The sequence below is a fragment of the Notamacropus eugenii genome, chromosome 5, assembly GCF_028372415.1.
Source record: "Notamacropus eugenii isolate mMacEug1 chromosome 5, mMacEug1.pri_v2, whole genome shotgun sequence".
Lineage (NCBI taxonomy): Eukaryota > Metazoa > Chordata > Mammalia > Diprotodontia > Macropodidae > Notamacropus > Notamacropus eugenii.
Window position 1 is genome coordinate 96,401,884 of NC_092876.1, and position 23,621 is coordinate 96,425,504.

A 23,621-nucleotide genomic window follows, 5' to 3' on the forward strand; every position below is an offset into this window, starting at 1 on the left:
TACCTAAGTAACAGTACTGTTGCAATAAAAATGATTTGTAAACTTAAGAGCAAAGAGTAATGTTAGGTTTCATGTAGTTCCAGATCTTCCTGAATCTCTGAGATGGACTTGTAGAATCAATAATTGGATTTTTCTTCTAGGTGATCACCGACTTGCCCTTCTTCTGTCCCAGCTGGGGGGCAGCCAGCCAGTCCGGGAGTTGCTCACCATGCAGCTGGTAGACTGGCACCGACTCCAGGCAGATTGCTTCATCCAGGAGGATAGATTACGCATTTTTACTCTGTTGGCTGGAAAACCGGTATGTCCTTTCCTCCCATTTTTCAGATAGTTTAAGACTTCTGTACTTGAGTTGGGTGTTAGCCAGAAGTTCTGATCTCTAAAATGACTTTCCAGTATTGAATACCTTGCACTTAGTAGATGTTTGATAAATACTTGTTGAGCAACAAAAAGCAAGTTGAATACCCTTCTTTAGCAAAGATTGGTGACCTTTCAGAGGTCATATCCACATGTTAGGTACTTTGGGCTGATCATCCCAGAAGCTCCCCACTATGTCTTCATTCTTCTAGATCTTTAAAGACTGCATTTTAAAATGTCTTTTTAGTTTAATGAAATTCAGCATCTTCTAATCATATGTGGTAATAGCTAGCAGAGGCTAGCTGATAGCCTGTTGAGAGTAAGAATGGAACACAACAGTGTAGGAAACCTGGGGATTGAAGGTCATCAGCAATGATGAAAAAGGTGCAGTGGTAGAAGATAAGGTTAAATAGAAAGCCTTGGAAACAAACTTGTCAAGTACTTTCTCTGACTATCAACTCAGACATATTATACCACTTTTAGCATGCATAGTATGATTACTAACACATATCCTAGATCCTTAATTCATCTTTCTGCCTCCTCATCCTAAAATAATGCAGAAGCACAAAATTTCTCATTCTGTTTAACATCACCTTGGGCATTTAAATTCCTTTATAACCTGGCTTCAACCTACTTATAAGTTATTCTCCTACACATTTTCTTTGGTCTAGCTAAACTGGCTTTCTATAGGAATCCATCTCCTGTCTTTGTGTCTTTTCATATACTATTTCCTGTGTTTGGAATGCTTTCCTTTCTTACCTTCATCATTTAGAATACTCAGTTTCCTCCAAAATTCAACTCAGGTTCTACTTAGTGAGGCCTTTCTAACTCTTCTTCTTCACTGTGCACCCCTCCTGCAAAAAAAAAAAAAAAGTACCTTATGTGCATTTCTTATATACCTCTATGTATACATGGTAAATTCTCTGATTCTCTGATTAATGTAAGGTCCTTGAAGGCAAGGGCTATTTATTTTTATCTTTGTATCACTCGTTCCTAACACACTGTCTGAAACAGAGTCAGAACTTAACATCCTTGTTGGTTGATTATGCTTCACAAAACCTTTTGTCAATCCTTTCAGCAGGTGGTGCGATAGACCCTGGGGGAGACAAAGTGAAAAAGTGGCAGGGTGAAGATGAACATAAGGTCATGTATGAGCCCTGCCATTCATGTTTTTATTGCCCCTTGCAGGTATGGCGACTCTCAGAACAGAAGAGTATCAATGTCTGTTCCCAGCTGGATTGGAAGCGCTCAATGGCTGTCCATTTCTGGTACCTCCTTCCTCCTACGGCTTCCATTTCCCAGGCTCTCAGCATGTATGAGGAAGCATTCCAGGTAATGAGTGTCAGAAAAAAGACTCAGGAGTCAAGGTGGGGAAGTGTGAGGAATGGTCTCGTTCTATAGGCCATTCCTTTGCCTCTGGACAAGTTGAGCTGAAACTCTTCCAGAAAAATGCTTATCTTACCTTTATATTTAATTGACTATATTGTTGTATATTGATGTTATTTCATCAGAATTTCTCAAGTCTGGCTTCATTTCGTGGTGTTCCTTAGTGACACCCAGATCTGGGACACTTGTGGGAGGGGGACCAGACATTCATATTTGCTTCACTTATCTTTATCTTGATCCTTATTTTAAGGCTGTGTTAAGTTACAGTATTATTTTTGCTAATTGGAATGTTGTAGTTTCTTGATTGCTCCCTTGTCACACCTTTCAGAGGTCATATCCACATGCTAAGGTACTTGGCACTGATCATCCCAGAAGGTCTCCACCATGTCTTCATTTAAAGACTACATTTTAAAATGTCTTTTTAGTTTAATGAAATTCAGCATCTTTTCTTCTCATCATATGTAGTAATAACTAGCAAAGGCTAGTTATTACTAGCTCACCTGTCTTCCTTTGTCAGAAGTATTTGTCAGGGACAGTAGAGCCAGGGAACCAGAATAATAACAAAAGTTATAGGTCAAGAAAGTTAGTTGAAAGATGAGGGCCACCTGTATCTGTTCTAGGTCATTAAAGGTCTCCATTTTGGAGAGCATGGCTATAACATAACCTTGTGAAATTTTAAGAATACTTTTTAGTCTTTTATATTCCTCTCCTGCCTTTCCCTGAAAAATTGAAATGGGGCTAGTTTCTGGCCAAAGAATGGATGAAAGCAGTTGTCCACATTCTTAATATCCTCTCTCTGCAGAATACCTCTGAAAATGAAAAATATGCCTGTAGTCCCCTGCCTTCATATCTTGAAGACTCTGGCTGTGTATTGGAAGATGATGATACAAAGAGACCTCTTAGAGATGTGTGTTTTCACCTTCTCAAGCTGTACAGTGACAGGTAAGTATGATTTGTTTTGCCCTGGAGGGTTCTCAGCCCTTGCCTCCCCGGCCTTGCTGCTGCTTTTTGCCTTATCTGAATATTCCTTAGTGATTATGAATATATAATACATGGAAAGATTGCTAACAACCTAATGAAGTAAGCATAGCCCCACCAAAATATGCATATATATCAAGATTATAATAATATAAATGGAAAGTACAGCCACAAAACAACCAAAAGTGATTATTTACAAAATGAAAAAGTATAAGCATGGCCCCAAAGATGAGAAGATATCTTCATTTCTTTCCAGAAGTGGTCCACAGGAATTTTAAATATTTTTAAGACTTTTTGATACCTTGTTATGTTTTGCTGGGATAGGAGGGTGGGTCATGGACCTCCTTTATTTGTTGTATGGTATGGTTCTCTGGGAAGGGGGCAGGGGCAGAGATGCTGGGAGAAGTTCTGGTGAAGTTAAGAAAACAAAAGACCAGTGGAAAAAAATTAAGAAGAAAAAAGAGATAAAGCCAGGGGGGACTTGCAGCCACGATTTCAGCATAGGACCAGTCCTACTCCTGCAAAAATCTGAACTTCACTTCCAGCCAAGTAATGATCAAGAAATCCAATGAGAAACTGTAGTAGCTATCTTCTTCCACCCTAGAATTGCGCAAAAAGCCACCTAGCAGCTCATGGGCAAATAGGAAAAGTATCTACCAGCAAAGCTAGTATTGTTCTAGATAGCCAAGCAAGTAGCTTCTCCACAGGACCAGAGATGTGCTAGAAACACATGCAACTTGTAAAACTGTTTAGGGGCTGCAAGATTAGGAGTTCTCCTCTAAATAAGGGGCTCTGTTTCAAAGCTTCAGGGTCTAGTCCCTGGAAGACCAAGGGAATGGCAGGGACCAGGGTAACATGGCAGCCCTTAATCCAAAGTATGAGGCCAAGCAGGACTGACCAGTCACCCAGAAGCATAGTCAGGAATGGAGCTTGATCATAGTATAAAGCTTTAATTCAGGAACAAAGCTAGAGACATAAGTAGACTTGAGAAGCACTGGAGGGGTCATGAGTGGAAAAAATTTAAGAACCCTTAGCTAAAGACCATGGACTAGATTCAAAAATTATTTTAGATTTAGATTTCCCCAAAAGAAGGAACAAGTAACTGTAATAAGTGCAAGTAGAGACTTAAAGAAAAATGGGAATATGTGAATACCTAGAGAAAAATGAAGTAAGAGATAATAAAGGAAATAAAAACTTTGGAATCAAGAACTGGAAGAACATGTATCTCAGAAGAGAAAGTGTTAAACTTTACCCCAAGTAACAAACTCCTTAAAAATCAGACAGATAATGATGAATGATTCCATGAAGCAGCAAGAAATATTAGAACAAAATCCAAAGATCAAAAAAAGCAGAAGAAAATGTAAGCTATCTGATGTCAAAAACAACTAAAGTATGAAACAAGTCCAAGAGAGATAATTTAAGAATCATTGGACTTCTTGAAAATCATGAGAAAAATTGGACACTACATTTCAATAAGCCATAAACGAAAACTACCCAAATACTTTGGAACCACAGGAAAAAGTGGAATGCACCAAATAATCCCTTGACCCAGAGATATTACTACTCCATCTGTGCCCTAAAAGAAAGAGGAAAATCATTCACATGTAAAAACAATATATCAGCTTTTGTAATAGCAAAGAAACTAAGGGCTGGCTGAATAAATTATGATAGATGAATGTAATGGAGTATTATTTCACCATAAGAAATTATAAAAAGAGACAATATTGGGGATTCCTCGGTAGTTTGAACTGTGACCTAGTGTGTGTGGCATAATCAGGAAGAAAGGAAACAAGCATTTATTCAGTACCTAATATGTGTCAGGCACTGTATTAAGCACCTTACAAATATATCATTTGATCCTCACAACAACCTTGGGAGGCAAGTGCTATTAGCTGCCTCATTTTACAGTTGAGGAAACTAAAGTGACTAGCTCAGGGTCATACAGCTTTCAAGTGTTTGAGACAATTTGGACTCCAGGCCCAGCATTCTTTCCACTGTGCCACATAGCTGCCTTTAAGTGATTGTATTCAAATTCAGGTATAGCAACACTGTAAAGAAAGGCATTTTTGAAAGAATTTATATCAATACAATGACTAGTCATGTCTCCATAGGATTTATAATAAGACATATTAAGCCACCAGGAGGTAAGAGAAGAAAAAGACGTGCACTTTTTGATATGACCACTGTGTGGATTCCTTTTGCTTGACTCTGCTTATTTATTTCAAGAATTCTTTTTCCCTTTCTTTCTCTTGGTTTTTAGGTGGGGTGGGGGTTAGGAGAAGAGATGGATTTGGCAATACCCCCCCAAAAAAACCAAAAGAGGCATTGGAACGTTTTTTAAAATGCACAGAAGACAATAGACAATTTATAAAGAAGCACAGACAAGTGAGGATAGTTTTTGAAAGTGATGTGTGGAATTTGTTATCTAATTCTTTTTAAAGCAAACAATATGAAATGGAGATTCACAGTTATCATATGGAATCCTCTTATGTTCATTGTATTTGTGCCCTTTCTCTACTTATTATCTCTAAATTAACTTGCACATTGATACCCCATTTGTTCACGTATCTCCTTTGTTGGATTGTGAGCTCCTTGAGAGTAGGGACTATCTTTTCCTTTCTTTGTATTCTCAGCTTTGCACTGTGCCTGGAACATAGTAGGCACTTAATGTTTGTTAATTCATATGGAATGGTTTTTTTTTTTATGTTTAAGTTCAAGATAAAAACATTTATTTTTGAAAAAGAGAGCCATCTCCTAATGCTATTAATTCTTATGCCATTTGTAGAGGGTTGGGGTTTTTTGGGGTTTTTTTTTGGTTTGTTTTTATGTTTAATTTTTGTGGGGAGGCAAGTAGAAGTGAAACTCCAAGTGGCTGCTCAGTTAGAAGGTTCAAAGATGATGACTATTTGGAGTTATTGGTTAAGTAATGAAGTACAGGGTTGAGATGATATATGGATTTTGCTGAGGGATGGTAGAAAACAAGTTGACTTAATCTTTGAGTCCCAGCCCTGCTCATTTGAAAGCTGTGACTGGATAAGTCACATAACCCTTCTGAATTCTGGTTGCTTTTTCTCTAAAATAAGAATGATGATACTTGTATAATTTATATTTTGTAAGCATGTTATTTTTATTTTTATGCTTATCATTGGCCCACAGGGCCGAATGGTGTTTAGCTAACTATATTCACGTCTAATACATTACATTTTGCCATTTTATATCATTTTATGATTCTTTTAGCCAGAAGCATGTCTGTGCTTAGACATGTAATTGACAGCTTTTTTTTTTTTTTTTTAGGACTCTATAAACCTTAAAATCAGATGTCAGAATTCTGGATGCAAATCCAAAGAACAAGGAAAATAGGAGTTTAGTTTTTTTTTTAATGAGGACATAAAGATGTAACCAAAAACACCAAACTCTTATTGTATTAGACAGTTTCAACAACCTACTTAATATGACTGAAGTGTTGAGTATGAATGTCATGTCTGTGGCTCTGGGAAAATGTGTCTTTTACAATGTGACATTGAATTTTAGGGAGAAATACACAGTAATCTTTCTAAGCCCTTAAAACTTAAATCTAGTTTGCTTTCTGTTATAACATTTGGATTATTTTTTTGCATCTCTGCTAACTCAGCAAGAAGTAGGAAATTCATTGAAGTCTCAGTTCTGTTTGTGGTCCATTTCTTGGGCCAGTATGATAATATTTTTCTCTTACTTCCTCCCCAGCCCCCCTAATACATCCATTCTTCGCCTACACTTTCTTCTCACTTTCTCCTATAGACATTATGATCTGAATCAGTTGTTGGATCCCCGGAGTATAACCTCTGATCCTTTGGACTATCGCTTGAGCTGGCACCTCTGGGAAGTCCTACAGGCCCTGAATTACACCCACCTATCTGAGCAGTGTGAAGGTGTGCTGCATGCCAGCTATGCTGCTCAGCTTGAGAGTGAAGGACTGTGGGAGTGGGCCATCTTTGTCCTACTGCATATCACTAACACAAGGTGAGTGAAAGGCAACCCCTAGGACCTGCTTCAGATCCCAAAAAGTAATATTCAAGAAATAAGAAGATAATTTTCATTACTTCCACTTTAGTTCAGAGAATGTGCATTGAGCACTTTTTATGCAATCAGGCCCTTTGTGGGCGTTTTAGGAAAAACACAACTTATAATTGGTGCTGTCAGGAATTTTATAGGGTAGCTGTTTACTTATACAGGTGGTAGCATTCCTAGGGTTCACTCTGCCTGCAGCAGAATGTATTATAGTGCTTCCACCAAAGCCTTCCTTAAGTGCCTTGTCATGGGGTACATCCTGGATCCTTGAAGATGATAACAATGGAGCACAAGTTTAGGAGGTCCCAGCTTCAAGCCCAGTGATTATAGATTGTTAGCTTATATTCGTGAGGATCACTTTAGTCAAGTTAAATGATATATTAAAAATATTAAATTTATTAAAAGGGCATTTATTAAGTGCCAGGCCCTGAACTAGAAACTGGGGATTCAAAGACAAAAATAAAGCTATCCCTCCTCTTAAAGAATTTTCATTTTGTTGGGGGTGTGGGCTGAGTGACAGCACGTATGCAGAAAAGCAAACAAAATATACAAAATAATTTGGGGAGGTAGGGAGGAGAATATTAGTAACTGGATCAGAATAGACTTCCAGAAAGAAGCAGCTGACTTTTTAAGGAAACTTGGATTCTCTGAGGTGGAGATGAAAAGGAAATGCATTCAAGGCATGAGGGAGGATGGATTGGAGGAGCAGGGACAGACTTATGTAGAGAAACCAATTAGAAGGCTGTTGCCATTATCCAGGCACATGAGATGATGAATGCTGAAACTAGCATGGCACCTGTGTGAATAGAGAGAATTTGATGGAAGCAGTAGATACTGTGAAGAGGAAGTTGATAAGACTTGATAATTGATTGGATGTTGGGGAGAATGAGAAATGGCAGATGACTGAGATTGTAAACCAGGGTGACTGGAAAGATAGTGCTTGAGCAGGGTAATGAATTCTATTTTGAATGTTTTGAGATATCCATGGCAGTCTAGGTGGGGACACATCTAATAAAACAGCTAGTACTGGAGGCCTAGAATTCAGGAGTAAGATGTAGGCTGGATGTATAAATCGGAGAGAATTCGGTATCTAGGTTATAGTTATGCTCATGAGATTGCATAGGGAAAGAGAAGAAAACCCAGAATAGCCCTGGAAAGGAACTGGCACACACTTACTCAGGAAAGAAGAGAAGGAAGAAAGAATAGCAGCCAAACAGATACAAAACCACCACTAGTTATAGTGGAAACTACAAAGATTCAGTTTTTGTTTTCGTAGAGTTTATAGTCTTATGAGGATAAGACACAAGTCAATGTGGAAAATGTATGAAAGGCTTATAAACAAAGTACCTTCAAAGATTTCATGGAGTAAATAGCATTTGAGAAGCTGGTCACTAGATTGGTCTTGGAGCAATTAATTTTCTTAGCCACATCAGGTCATAGACATTTCCTAAGGAGTGAAACAGTTGGGATCAGCTCCAGCAGAGTCTAGCAGAATCATAGTTCCTTGAAGTAATTATTGGAAAAAACAATGGATTTGGAATTAGCCGTACTGGGAGATGTACCATTTAACTGCGTACTAGTTATTTGGTCTGAGGTGACTGATAGCCTCTGAGTCTGTTCCCTTATCTCTAAAATGAGGATGAAGCTTAAGTCACTTAACTCACAGGGTATTGTAAGAAAAATACTTAATAAGTAGTAAGGTGCCATAGAATTGTGAGCTAATGCAATTTATTATTTTCCAGGCTAGAATTAAAGGTCTGAGGGGAGCCCAGGCATCCTTGTTCATTATGTTTCATTGATAGGTTCTGCTCTCAGACTCACCAGAGGCCCCTTTATCAGTGAAAAGAAACAGACTGTGAACTCTCAGAGTTTCGTCTTGGAAAAGACGCTGTGTCCCCCCAATCCTCAGTCTTTTTATCTTCTTCTAAGTGATGAAAATGGAAAGTTAACCCCAGGGAAGCAATGCTAAAAACTCAGGTTAGAGCAGGTAGAAATCATGCTGTCTTAGTGAAAACCATATCATCCTTCTTTCTCTGTTCTCCCTTCCCAGTATGCGTGAGAAGGCAGTACGGGAGCTACTCACTCGGCACTGCAGACTGTCAGAGACCCCTGAATCCTGGGCCAAGGAGTCTTTCCTGACCCAGAAGCTGTGTGTGCCTGCTGAGTGGATCCATGAGGCCAAAGCTGTGCGTGCCCACATGGAATGTGACCAGCACCTGGAAGCCCTCTACCTATTTAAAGCTGGACACTGGAACCACTGCCACAAACTGATCATCAGGCATTTGGCCTCTGGTGAGTTGAAGCTAGAAGAGCTTTGACAGAGACCAGAAGACAGGATTCTTTCTTGGCTAGCCCCATTTTAAAAATGAGCTTGCTCTATGATGGAAGATTAATTTTGGGATGGGAGTAGGAAATAAGAAGTGGTAAGGTTGACTTAGTTCCCCAATGGTTTTGATCGGAAGTAACCCAGTTCAGCTTGGTAGTAAAATCACTGCACATAAGATCTTTTATTTGTCTCATAACTCATGAAACCACTGCTCTTCATGTGTCTTTTGTAGAGTTTCAAGAAATGAAGTTGCGATTGACTATTTTATACCTTCTTTGTACATTTCCCCTTTGAGCCTTTCCTTCATCCTGAGTGTGTGACTCTGGCATATTCTATTCTTGTCTTCTCAGATGCCATTATTAATGAGAACTACAGCTACCTAAAGGGATTCCTGGAAGACCTGTCTCCCCCAGAGCGCAGCAGCCTTATTCAGGACTGGGATACAGCTGGATTAGTTTATCTGGATTACATCCGGGTCATCGAAATGCTCAGCCGAATTCAGCAGGTAGCTAGCCGAGGCCAAAAGGTTTACAAAAGGTTCACTTAAGTTCAGTTAGCTTCCTGCCCCCCAGGCCTTTCTTTGACTGCTCTGTGTAACAAATATAGCAGAGTAATTTTCTCCCTTTCTAGGTTGTTACCATCTAGTTGTGATGAGACTTAATGAATCAGTAAATGTATTGGTGAAAGTGCTTGTTGTTGATTTTGAAGTCCATCACATTCTGCTTAAGCATATAAATAAGAGGTTATGATAATTAACTAAAGAAATGAAAGCAGGAGAGGGGGCAGGTAGTTGCTAGTCCTGTATGTCCATTTCTACCTCATCCACGTATCATCAAGGAAACTTCCTGAAAGAGGTATAGTTTGAATGATGAGAGCAACAGCCATTTTGTGGGAAGACTTGTAGAGCACAGAGAAGGGAAGGCAGCAGATCAGTATATCTGAGTTCACATAAAATGAGCAATGACTCTTGCAAGATCTCGAGACCCCTACAGGGTTTGCTTTGGTGTTCAAGACAGTCCGCTGGTTTCTGCTCAGAGGTGTTTTTTAGGGTGAGAGTAATCAGATTAAAAATGTTTGAGATATGGGGAAGGAATCTGAGGGCAGAGTAACCCATGAGGAGAAGATAGCACTTTGTAAGCACAGCAAGAAGCAGTTTTGTAGGGAGGAAATAAGGCCTTGCTTCTGTTGTTTTGTTCTTACCACATCCTGGCTGGACCGTGACTATAGGATATCCTTTCTATAGACTCCCCGCTCCCATCCTGAACCCTCTGTTAGCTAAATAAGAGTTATGATTTCTTCGGTCTTGTACATCCTTTCCATAAAAGTTTTATCAGGATCATTTGATCCTCTCTCATCAGAGGGAACAGAAACTCAGAATGATGACATGACTTTGTCAGGGTAATGCAGCAAGTTGGAGACAGAGCCCAAATTAGAACCCAGATCTCCTGATTCTAGGAGATGGCTGTATTGCAAGATCTAGCTTGGGTGGCTGTGGATATGAGCTTCCTGAGACCATCTCTTTGTTCTTGTCAGCTCGATTGTCCAGGCTATGAACTAGAGAAATTGCATACCAAAGTGACTTCGCTTTGTAACCGGATAGAGCAGATTCACTGCTCCAACGCCAAGGACCGACTGGCCCAGTCAGGTAAACTTCTGTTTGTCAGTCCATCTGTCTGTCCATCCATCCATCCAAGTTCTCAGTATTCTCAGGGCTAAGCTCATCTCTTGATGAGCTGGGGTAGCTCATCAAGGGTATCTGGGCACACCTAACAGTTTCACTTCCATCTTTCAGACATGGCCAAGCGTGTGGCCAACATCCTTCGGGTTGTTTTGAGCCTTCAGCAGGCCCCAGAAGGAGCCCCGGATTCACCTGCAGACCTGCAGCGTGTCCCTCTGCGCTTGCTGGCTCCCCACATTGGCCGGCTCCCTATGCCTGAGGACTATGCCTTAGAGGAGCTACGTAGCCTCACACAGTCCTACCTCCGAGAACTGACCGTGGGGAGCCAGTGAGCCCCCTGGCCTCTACCCTGCTCTACCCCATCTGCTTCTCGTGCAAATGCTGGTGCGTGTTCTGTTTGGATAATTCATTTGCTGTTCTCCTGGTCAGAGAAAGGGAGAGGTGATGTTGCCCCACTCCTTATATCCCCCTACTGTACACAGTGCCCTCTAGAGCCTTCCAAGGCCATTTTTGGGGGTGGGGAACAGCAGTGGGGTTTTTGGAGCCCCAGGTAGGAGCTCAAACCTCCAGTGAGGTCACAGTCACTATTGTTGTTTTGTTGTGTTGGGTTTTTAATGGTCAATAAAGCACCTTGGGCAGACTCCCCTCAACAAGCTGGGGGGCCCTCCAACCCCTAGCTACCTTCCATTTTCATTCGTTGCAGGTCCTGTATCCTCTTGAGGGATGGGGAAAGCCTTGCTCCCCAGGGGGTCATTTCACTTGTCCCTCATTCCACTACACCCTGTCCCCTGCCAACCTACCCCAGCTTAGGAAGCATCTCCAGGTTGTTTCATTTTAAAAACTTGAGATTTTCTAGCTCATAGGCTAGAACAGGTTGGATTGAGTGAAGGAATTTAATGAGAGTCCTCTCTGAGCTCAGCATAGTGCAGGGACTAAGTCCTGCAGTGAATCCTTGGTTGTTTGCTCTTTTGTTATCTTCACACCACTCAGAGTCCCACCCCTGCCGCCTGGAGGTTCAGATTGTCAGTGATAATCCTTGACAACTCTGGGGTAATATGTCTCACCCACCCCAATTCTCTATTCCCAGCAGGTCCCTGTAAACCAGCCAGCCACTCTTTGTTTTCTCATACACTTTAGAAGTTTGTCAGGTGGCCTTCACCCCTGTTCATCTTCCCCACTTGCTGAATGTATCTATGCGTAACATGTCTGCTGGACCTCTTGCCAAAGCAGGGAGTCATTAGAAGGTGGGAAAACTGGAGACCAGAGACTTGCCCACTGTCCTCCCCGCTCCCCACTCCGCCATCCCCACACACCTGACCAACTTGTGGCTGCCTCCCCCATCTACATGTAGACTGGCCCCTCCATCTAGTAGCATCTGAAGTCAAATGAAGACTGTATGTGCCGTACCCTAGGGGAGGAGAGGAGGCCCCTGTCAGACAGCTGCTGGCCCATGGGAAATCCCAAATAATAGATTGGGGTATCTGGTGTCAGGTACTGCTGTGAATAGCAGCTTTACCCAGGGTCTTTATGCATGAGGATTATGTAAAGGTTTTTATTAAAACATATTATATATATATATAAATAAATGATCTAGATTATTTTCCTGTCTGTTTTTCTGAAGCTACTTTCTTAAAAAAAAAATAAAATGTTTATCACATTCCTGGAGCTAGTTTTGCCTTTGCATTTTTGAGTGAATTTAAACCAGACCAGAAGAGTGGTTTAAGGGTTGCATCTGAAGAAGAGAAAACTTTGTTTCAGTTGTTTGAGTCTTGGACTCTTTGTGAACTCATTTGGGGTTTATGTGACGAAGATATTGGAGTGGTTTGCCATCTTTTTCTCCAGCTTATTTAAAGATGTGGAAACTAAGGTAAACAGGGTTAGGTGACTTTTCCAGGGTCACACAGCTAGTAAGTATCTGAGACCAAATTTGACCCTTCTGACTGAAAACATTTAGTACTTGATTCATTCTTAAGATCTGTTATCTACCAAAGTGAGGCTTGACATTTAAGGGTAGGCTTTTGTCCTTTACTGGTTGATCTTAGAGCTGGGGGTCAGTGTTATTGGTCATAACTCTAGATCTGTTTCCAGAGTTTTCATTTAATGATGACTGTACTCGTAAGTCCCTTATTCTCCCTCCCTCCCCCCCAAAAAAACCCCACAGACTTAAATAGTCATCTGAAAACAGCAGAAGTGTACTGTAAGGAAGCCTGCCAGATATTTGCTAAATAGAAGTCATCTTGTCTTAAGTGTAAGAACATGAGCATAAATTGTCATGTCAGATTTCCACTTAGCACAAATGATTAAACTTGTGTAAATTGTTAAGGTTAGAATTCTGAAGAGGGCTGGGGGTGGAGAAGGATAGAAAAATACTAACTGGACCACAGGCTAGGTCATGGAACCCCTTTAAGTGAATCTGTGGGTATGCTTGATGCTGAATAGGAGCAAAACGGTAGTGCTGACCAGGCTCTTCATAAGAGGCAAGGAACCACCTTTTTGGAAGCTGTGGAGCCCCAGGCCACCACTGTTCTTCTGGTAGAAAAAGTTTAATCCTCAGTTTTCTATCCCAAGAGGGACTATGTCACTTAAATTACTATTCACATTCTAAAGGTTAGAGTGAATTAACAGTACTTTAAAAGAGTCCCCTAAAAAACCAGTTCAGTTATCCTTGAATAATGGCAAAACAAAAACAAAAACCTGGTCCAGAGCAGTCTCTTTCACAGGCAGTTATTTGCCATATGTTACAAATACTAAAGTAGTGTTCATTGGACTGTAAACTCCTTGAAGGCATCGATTGTCTTCTACCTCTTTTTGTACCCCCAGCACTTAGCACATAACATGTTCAAAAAATGTTTATTGGTGGATGGATGGATGGTGAGAATACATTCAGTGGTACTTCACATTTGACGGCATTGTGCCTGGAGCCTGCTATCTCAAATTCTTAATAAGTTAGGAGCCAAAAAGTATTAGAAATTGAGAGGATATCCATCAGTTGGAGAATGACAAGTTGTGGTATGTGAATGTAATGGGATACTACTGTGCAATAGGAAATAATAAACAGAAAGATTTCAGAAAAAGCTGCAAAGATTTATATGAACTCATACAAAGTGAAATAGGCAGAACTAGGAAAACATTGTACACAATATCAGCAACATTGTGTGATAATCAACTATGAATGACACAGTTCTTCTCAGAAACATGCCGATCCAAAACAAGTACAAAGGTCTTGTGAAGGAAAATGCTATCCATATCCAGATAAAGAATGGAAGGACTTCGTGTAGACTGAAGCATATTTTTTTCACTCACTATTCTTTTCTCATGGTATTTCCTTCTTCTTTTGCAACTGTGACTAATGGAAATGAGTTTTACATGATAGCACATGTATAACCTATATCAACTTGCCTACTATTTTCTGAAGAGAGAGAAGGGAGAAAAATTTGAAACTCAAAATCTTGTAAAATTGAATGCTAAAAATTGTCTTGATATGTAATTCAGAGGGGGGAAAACACTTAAAAAAAATCTCTTGCCACTAAAAAAAAATACTACAATTTTTTTTCCCTAGGAGAGATCAAATTTATCACAAAGAATTTTTAATTTTCTGTCTTCATTTTTAAAAAACAAGGTCATCTGCCCACCTCAAATCCTTTATCAGCTCTTTAATTTACCGTGATTTTCCTCCCAATAAAGCACCTACAAAGACTTAGGGAAAAATAAGAAAGAAATGATGAACAAGATGATTTCAGAAACACCTGGAGAGACACAAACTGATGCAAAGTGAAGTGAGCAGAACCACAAAAACATTACACATAATAGCAATAACGAATGATGACTTCACTCTTCTCAGCAGTACAATGATCTAAGAGAAATCAAGGACCATGATGAAAATGCTGTTTGCTTCCAGAGAGAACGGATGGAGCCTGAATGCAGTTCAAAAACATACTATTTTTCATTACCCTTTTTGTTTGGATTGGGGGGGGGGGGGGGGGGGAGGATCTGTGTCTTATTTCACAACCTGACTGGAAATATGTTTTGCATGATTTCACATGTCAAACCTGTATCAAATGGCTTTCTTGGGATGGGGAGAGAGCATTTGGAACTCAAAAATTTTTTAAATTGATGTTAAAAATTGCCATTACATTTAATTGAGGGAAAATATAAAATATTTAAAAATAAGGAGCCAATTAGAAGTTAAAGGAGAAAGAAAAAATGTATTTCTGTAACATCTTAGTATACATAACAAACTTTTGCTCAGTTTCATCATGCTTAATACATGCATCATACTTAAAGTAGATGTAGCATTCATTTTTATTTTGTTTGAGAAGTTTTTGCCTCTGCCAGCGTATTTTGAAATGATTTCATGTAGGTTTATTCCAGGAAGTAGATGTAAAAAACTCACAATCAGATACATGAAGGAAAGGCTTATGGACCTGCTGCCTGAGCCAGGCAACTGCAGCAACAGAAAGAAATATGGTCCTGAAGTACATTTTAGGTTTCTCTTCCAGCCAACTTGTCTCTACCAGCCTTCACCAGCCAACAGCTTTAAGCTATGTCTTCACTTGGTTTCTGCAATCTCTACTGTTGCTCACTAGTCCATTTATTGGAACCAAAGATTTCAGGAGCAAGAATGGGTATAAGGTGATCATTCAGGTAGGAAACCATGATAGAATGGGAAACACCAGATGGATTTAAGTAGTGGCTCAAAAGGGACACCAAAGAAACAATACCCACAAGTAGAAACCTGGCTTTCTCCCATCTAAGGATTTTATCAGCTACCAGCATGCCATTTCCTCATCCTTGTAACTGTTATTCCAGGATGATGGTCACTGCAGGCAGCATGTTGCTGCTGCTGCAGCTGTCCCTTCTCTGCCATAGTCACTACTGGACTTTAAAGCCTCCTTGCAGTACTGCCACCAGTCCCTATAGAAAGAAACAATCTTTCACAGGACCCTCAATCCAGGTTAATTTTCTTAAGAGAAAATTAAAGAAACTGCCAACCATTCTGCTCAGATTTCTAGGTAAAGGAATGTTGCTGGTCCAGAACATCTTGTTCTGAGAGAGGGAAATGTACTGGGAAATAAAGGAGATACTAAAACAGAAAATAACTTTTTTAAGGGAACAGTGATTATTCAGAACCATTATGGGTTCATTATCAAGTCATGCCAGACCAATCTTATGTCCTTTTTAGATATGACTACTGTGTTATGAGAGGGGAACGCCAGAGGCATAATATACCTCACTTTTAGCAAAGTATTTGACAAAGTCTGTCATGCTGTGTGAACAAGACTGAGAGATATGGGCTTTTTTTGTTACCTCCCCAAAGTGTAATCCCTTAGAAGCATGAATGTTGTAGTTCTTAAGACCTCATGTGATCTTGGAGTCAGAGTCCTGACTCTAACCCACATATTTTCTTGTCAAGTGACAACCTCTCCAGGCTTCGATTTTCTCATTTGTTAAAAAAAAAAAATGGGGAAGGAGGTGTGTAATATTTGTATCACTTACCTCCCAGGGCTGGTTATTGTCCGTCTTCAAAGAGGACCAAAATGGCATCACCATTGTAAAGTGAAATTTCAATGTGTCCAACTGTGGGTGAGCAGACCAATGCAAGCTTGGAATGCTCTACCACAGGTTGGGCAGAGATAGTCTGTATGAATATTTGGGGTGGATATCCCAAATTTGTGCATCCTGCATTTACTTTGTGCTGTCTCAATTCTGCTTTGCTCAAAGAGCACAGCACCTTTTCTTATGTGGGCACGCCATGCTGAGCAGTCCTGTGGCAGTGTCTCCCATGTTGCACAGTCAAATCCAAAGTTCTTGAGAGAGACCTTGAGAGTATCCTTGTATTGCTTCTGGCCACCTTGTGATCGCCTGCCCCATGCAAGTTCTCCATAAAATAGTATTTTTTGGCAAATGTACATTTTGCACTACCTCCCAGGGTAAGTGTAAGGGGAAAGTAAGCATAAAAATCTATAGAGACATGACTTATTAATGATGTTGTTAGCTCATGTAGAATCTGAGTTGAAAAGAAGTTCAGTGGAGGTGTAGGCAAAGCTACACCTGAACAAGCATGTCTTATAGAATTATTCAGCTTCTGCTTAAAGAGCTCCAGGGATGGGAAACCATTTACCAAGGTACCTGTTCCACTTCTGGATGGCACTAGTTGTTAGCCAGTTTCCCTTCTATCAAGCTGGGATCTGCACCTATACAAATCCTACCCATCATTAATGACTACTATCAAAAGCTCATGTCAAGTGTAATTTGCCTTCCATGGGGCAGTCCTTGACATAGCTTTAAGAAAGCTGTTATGTCTCTCCTAAAATTTCTCTTCCTCAGGCTAAATACCCTCAGTCCCTTACACCAATTCTTAGATGTTACAGTCTTAAGTATTTTTAGTTGCTTTTTCTCTAGACATGATGAAATTTGTTATCATCCTTCCTAAAATATGTCCTCCAGAACTAAACAATGTTCCTTCCTACATAGTCTGACCAGGGCAGAGGACAGTAAGATTATCACCCCTCCCTCATTTTAGAGCATGCCTGTCATACAGCAGCTTAAGAGCATATTAGCTCTTCTGACAGCTGTTGTATTCCCTAATCCTGTGGAGGTTGCAGTTAATGTTTTTTACTCCAAGTTTAGAACTGTATGTTGTATTAAACTCCATGTTAGTGGGTTCATCCTCATCAAGTCTGTCAAAATCTTGGATCCTAATTATTCCCCATTGTATTAACTATCCATCTCAGCTCTGTGTCACTTGCAAATTTTGGTAAATATGTCATCTGCACCTTGATCTCAATTACTAATTAAAATGTTGAACATGGAGGTCAGAGGGCAGATCATGCGATCACTCATAGGTAGCCTAAAAGTTGATGCCAGTCTTTCAGCCACTTCCTAATTCACTTTACTGTACTATCACCTAACCCATATCTCTCAGTCTTGTCCACACAGCATGACAGACTTTGTCAAATACCTTGCTGAAATTAAGGTATATATGCCTCTGGCATTCCCCTCTCATAACATATCTAAAAAGGAAATAAGATTGGTCTGGCATGACTTGATAATGAGCCCATAATGGTTCTGAATGATCACTGTTTTCCTTTTATATCTCCCTCTCTCAGAGAACTATCCTTTATAACAAAAAAAAATTTTAAAGAGAAAAAAACAGTTCACTGAAACTAGCCAACATATCAGAAATAGGACATCATTATACGGTGTACCACACTCATAGTCCCCCCCACCTCTGCAAAAAAGGTGGGAGAGATGCTTTCTCATATCACTTCTTTAGGGTCAAGCTTTGTCATTACAATTTTATAACATTCAGTTCTAATTATTTTGTTGTTGTTTTTCTCTTTATATTATTGTAAATGTAGGGATTCCTAATTCTACCTACTTCACTAAGTCCTGTAAATTTTCCCATGTTTCTCTGTATAATCATTTCTTATACCACAATATTTTCCATTCCATTAATATACCATAACTTGTTTCACCATCCCCCAAAGGATGCACATATCCTTTGTTTCCAGTTCTTTGCTGTTATAAAAATCAATAATTGGTTAAGGAATCAGTAAATATTTATTAGGTGCCTACTGTGTGCCAGGCACTGTGCTAAGTGCTACTTTGTACTGCTAAAATATTTTTGTATATATGGGACATTTATTTTTTATCATTCATCTCCTCAGAGTATGTACCTGACTATGAAATCTCTTGGTCAAAGGATATGGGCATTTGAGTTACCTTCACATAATTTATTCACATATTCACATAATTAAAATTGCTATTCAGTATAATTTGACGAATTTACTGCTCCACCAACAATACTTTTAGTGTACCTGTCTTCCCATAACACCTCCAACAGTAATTACTTCCATATTTTGTCATCTTTGCCTGTTTGTTGGGAGGGAGGTAAAACCTCAGAGATGTTTTGATTTGCATTTGTCTTATGAGTTATTTGAAGCATTTTTCACAGTATTGTTAATAGTTTGCTACTGTTCTGAGAACTGTTTGTTTACGTTCCTTGACAACTTCTGTATTAGGGAATGGATTTTGATCCTAAATAGTTTTGATAATTGCCTGTATATCTTGGATATAAGACATTAAAGATGTTTGATACAAATGTTTTTTATTTCACAAATACCTCCCTGTCCGGGCTGCATTAATTTTGTTCATGCAAAAACTTTTTCAGTTTTATGTGACTGAAATTATTTAACATTTTGTAATCACTATCCCTTGGTTAATTAAGAATTCATCCTTCCCTTTCCCCCAGGCAAGCTGTGAAAGGCATCTGATTTAGTATTCAGGCCATGTATCCATTTTGAGTCTATTGTGGTATACAGTATAAGGTATTGGTCTAAGCCAAGTGTTCCTAACCAGGAATCCATGGATAGATTTCAGGTAGTCCATGAACTTGGATGGGGAAAAAACTTGCATTTTACTTAACATTAGCCTTTAGCTAAAATTTAGCATTCATTTCCTTCAATTATGAATGTAGATAGCACAACATGAGAGAGAAACAGAGAGGAGGAGGAGGAGAATAGTGAGGGGGAGAAGAGACTAGATCATTTGTTAAATGCTTACTATATGCCAGCCACTGTGCTTAATATAGTGCCTGACATATAATAGGTGGTTAATAAATGTTTATTGATTGATTAATTGTTTAAGAGCTGGGAATACAAATATAAGCAAAAGAAGGACAGTCCTGATCCTTAAGGAGCTTACATCCCAATGTGGGGAGACAACATTTAAAAGAAGTTTAAAAAGTTGGAAGTGGTGGAATAACTAGATGGCGTAGTGAGTAGAGCACCCGCCCCTGGAGTCAGGAGGATCTGAGTTCAAATGTGACCTCAGACACTTGACACGCCCACTAGCTGTATGACCTTAGGCAAGTTACCTAACCCCAACTGCCTTGCCAGCTGCCTTTCCTACTCCCTTCAGAAATAAGTTGGAGGTGAGGAGAGAAAAGGTACCTCCCTCAGGGGTAAGACTGAAAAGAAAAGCAAACATAACTAGCTTGGGCATTTCCTTAAATGGAGGCACTGGACAGAAACTCACCAATCAAAGGAGGGGTATCAGGCAGAGGCATCCCCAGGTTAAGGAGGCTGCTGAGGTGGAGGTGGAAAAGTCACTAGTCAGGAACAGAGCCAGACTTCATCAGACTGCTAAACGGATACATCAAACAAATGAAAAAAAAAAAAGGTTAAATACCCCTGAAAGCTTAATTTCTGCCAGAATTTTTGCCAGTTTTCCTAAACATTCTCATTAAAGAAGGAATTCTTTCCTAGGTAATTTCTATTTCTGGGTTTTTTGAACAGTAAGTTACTGAATTGTTATTTCTGATTCTTCCTTGCCTGGTCTATTGCGTCTAGCAGTTTTCTACCTTGTAATTCACTGCTTCCCTAAGTATTCACAAATAATTCCTTTGATAATCTCTTCAAGAATTTTGCTAAGAATGGAAGTCAAACTGATTAGTGTATGGTCTAAAGAATTTAATCTCTTTCCTTTTTTTTTTTTTTTGAAAAGCAGTTCTTTTGCCCATCTCCAGTCATGTCCATGGTTTTTTTTTTTTAAAGTTCACAGTGACTCGGCAATCATATCTGCCAGTTCTTTTGGAACAACATGAATGTGATTTGCCCAGGACTAGTGACTTGAACTCTTTAAGGATTATGAGTTCTCTGAATATACTCTCACTTACCTTTGTTCCAATTTCCTGATAACCATTTCTGTTTTAATCTTTCTAGTCTGAAAATTAATCTCCTTGGTAGAGAAAACTAGTAAAATAATAGTAAGTAGGTCTGATTTCTCATCCATTATATTCCCAGTTTTCTAAGGCAGCATTCCCAGTATAACTTCTTTGTTGACCTTAGCATTTGTCACCAGAAAAGTCATTATGAATTTTAATACTTTTTTGGGGGGGGAGGGTGAGACTAGGTCTCCCTATCTCACCCAAGCTGGAAATACAACTACCACTCATGGACTCAATCCTACTACTAATTGTGCATGGGAACTTTAATCTGTTTCCAGTCTAGGCTGGTTCATCTCTCCTTAAGCAAACAGGTGACCCCTCTATTCATGAAGACTCTCTGTATCGGTGTTGAACTGATTGTCTTAGCCCAGAATATCTGAGCTCAAAACAATCCAAGATTCTCAGCCTTCCCAATAAGAGGGATGATAGGCACCACCACACCCAGCTGACATTTTCTCACTCCTGACACTCTTCATCCAAGATCAGTAATTTTGCTGGTACTACCAAAAACAAAAGTATCACTGAGATCCTTGGTTTCTAGCTCTGCCTTTGCAAATATCAGATATGCACTGCACCTATGTGGAGGTATAAACTGTTAAAATGAAACCAACATATAATTATTTACCATATCTCATGTCCTAGGAAACTAGAGAAAAGAAAATTGTTGAAAAGGGCAAATAGTAATTTCTCTTACTTACAGAGTTGTTATGGAGAAAAATGCTTTGTAAAATCCTGAAAGGTGAAAATAATCAATGTTGGAGAGTCTGTGAGAAGAAAAACACAGTGATAATACATTGGTAAATCCATTATTTTGTCCAGCCATTCTGGAAAATGATTTAGAGTTGTTTGAGAAAAGTGATGAAATTATTTATTTTGATCCATTAGGTTTCACCATGAGAGTTCAGGGAAGACTAGTACCTCTGAGGTGAACTGCTGAGCTCTGTTTTCAAGGCTGCTTTCTCCTTTTGGTGCCCACCTGCCACCTAACTGTTGGCTCCAAGAAGCTATAGCATATGCAGTGGCCACACCCTAAAAAACATTTTAGTAGACAAGCTAAACTAGGTTGAGGGTAGTTGATAGGCACTGGTGAGTTATCCCAAGCATGTAGAAAATTCCTCAGATGAGAACAGTTTGTTCCAAAGGGTCACAAAGATGTTGGAAGCAAAGCACTATGGAGTAATTAGAGCTTGATTAGACATTGAAGATGCCAAGGTCATTGACTGCATTCTGAGGCATTGCTAGTCACCTTGACTTTTATCTTACCACTGGCCTCTGATGACTCTGGAAGACAAAATGAGGCAAATGATTTCATGCAGCTCTACCTCACTTAAATCCAATTTATGTCCAAGTTAAAAGACATCACCCATACCATTTTACCATTTTTACCTAAAAGTTTTGTGGCAATGGGCAAGTGACAAAGCAGCAAGTAGATATACTGGGAGCTGTAGTCACAACCCTGCACACAGGTGCAACAGCAGGAGGATTCAGCAGTCTCCTTGGAGTCTGAGTGGCTTTCTTTTAAGGACCACACTGGTCACCCCCTAGTGTGAGGAAGGGGCTAGAAAAAGTGCCCTAAAAATTGCCCACTTTACCCAACCTAACCCTGGCCTGCTTACTCCAGCAGGTAGGGATTCTACCCTATGGTTGAAACGCAAAAAGCATACAAAAACTTTGGCAAAGTTTTTGCACACACTTAGGAACAACACAAAATCCACCAGATCCAATAAATCTGAAAGATGAACAGCTATTGTTGCAAAAGAACACAGCAGGTATCTCATCCAAATAGCAGCCTTGAGTGAAACAAGGCTGGCAAATGAAGTCCAACTTACCAAAGTCAGAGCTGGATACTTGTTTTTCTGGAGTAGTTGCTGTGATGAGGAATGTCATAGAGCTAGCATAAATTTCACAATCAGAAGTAATCTAGTCAACAAATGTGTATGCCTCCCAAAAGGAGTTAACAACAAGCTATAAAAACAATGTGATTGTCATTTGCAGAGAAGTGCCATGCCACTATCATCACTGTGTATGTTCTTACCGTGATGAACGTTGATGAAGTCAAAGAAAAATCTTAAGAAGACCTGGAAACCCTCATCATCAAAGTATTAAAAGAGGACAACTTATAATTCTGTGTGACTTTTATGTCAGAGTAGGCACAGACTACCAGACAGGGCAGGGAGTCCTTGGGAGGAATGGGGTAAGTCCGTAGCAACAACATCACCTACTACTGAAGACTTAAACATTTCATGATCTCATCACCAACACTGTCTTTGGTTTTTTTCTAGATACAATAAAACTTGGGGGATTGCACCTTCGCAACAAACATTGGCATTTAATAGTTCCAGTCATAGGAGAAGAGACAGGCAGGATATGAGAATGGTGAAGGGAATGTAGAGTGCTGGGCTGATCACAGACTTATCCTCTTCAAGTTAAACAATTGCATTCAAAAAAAGTGGAGGCCCTAAGGCAAGATGCCTGCTAGAAGACAATGTCAGCAAATGAACTATAAATAAACATTTTGTTGCTAACTGGGAAGGAAGGCTGAACCAACACAGAGTTGACAACATGGAACAGAGGAGGAGTGGGCAGCTTTCAGATATTTGTTGTACAACATTGCATTTACTTATCAGGGTCAGAAAACCTGCAAACATCAGAATTGGTTTGATGAAAATGATGGGGAAATTCTGAAGCTACTAAATGAAAAATGACAACTTCACAGGATTTGCCAGCAGGATGATTCATCCATCTCTAAGAAGGTAGCATTTAACTCCATCTAAAGTAAAATGCAAGTAAAACTTAGAGAGATATAGGATTCTTAGCTCAGTAAGAAGGCAGATGAAATCAGTTTTACACTGATATTAACAAAGTGCTTTTATGATGCCCTGAAAGCAATTTATGAACCAAAGATCTATGGTGCATCTTAACTACTCAGCAGTGATGGAGTCACATTGATCAGTGATAAGGACATAATCCTGGAGAAATGGACTGAACACCTCCATAATGTTCTCAACAGACCATCATCAATGAACATTGAAGTCATTGATTATATACCTCAGATTTAAGTCAATTCCTCTTTAGCAGAACTTCCAACTGAAAAATAAGTTTTGAATGACATGAGACTTCCC

The 23,621-nt window shown here is 39.6% G+C and overlaps 1 protein-coding gene and 1 pseudogene across 5 annotated transcripts in view; one reads left to right on the forward strand and one right to left on the reverse strand.

Moving 5' to 3' along the window:
• The window catches only part of NUP98 (nucleoporin 98 and 96 precursor), a 95,966-nt gene extending 83,532 nt beyond the window's left edge, over nucleotides 1-12,434 (forward strand). For all 5 annotated transcript variants that reach the window (XM_072610260.1, XM_072610263.1, XM_072610261.1 and 2 more), the window contains 8 exons: nucleotides 141-298; nucleotides 1,543-1,686; nucleotides 2,543-2,682; nucleotides 6,496-6,717; nucleotides 8,816-9,057; nucleotides 9,442-9,596; nucleotides 10,625-10,736; nucleotides 10,884-12,434. In XM_072610260.1, coding sequence (XP_072466361.1) covers nucleotides 141-298; nucleotides 1,543-1,686; nucleotides 2,543-2,682; nucleotides 6,496-6,717; nucleotides 8,816-9,057; nucleotides 9,442-9,596; nucleotides 10,625-10,736; nucleotides 10,884-11,101 — 1,391 coding nt within the window. In that variant the 3' untranslated portion in view covers nucleotides 11,102-12,434. The remainder of the gene's footprint in view (nucleotides 1-140; nucleotides 299-1,542; nucleotides 1,687-2,542; nucleotides 2,683-6,495; nucleotides 6,718-8,815; nucleotides 9,058-9,441; nucleotides 9,597-10,624; nucleotides 10,737-10,883) is intronic.
• Nucleotides 12,435-14,566: 2,132 nt separating this feature from the next.
• LOC140507640 (ADP-ribosylation factor-like protein 6-interacting protein 1 pseudogene) lies at nucleotides 14,567-16,034 on the reverse strand (annotated as a pseudogene).
• Nucleotides 16,035-23,621: the final 7,587 nt, after the last annotated feature.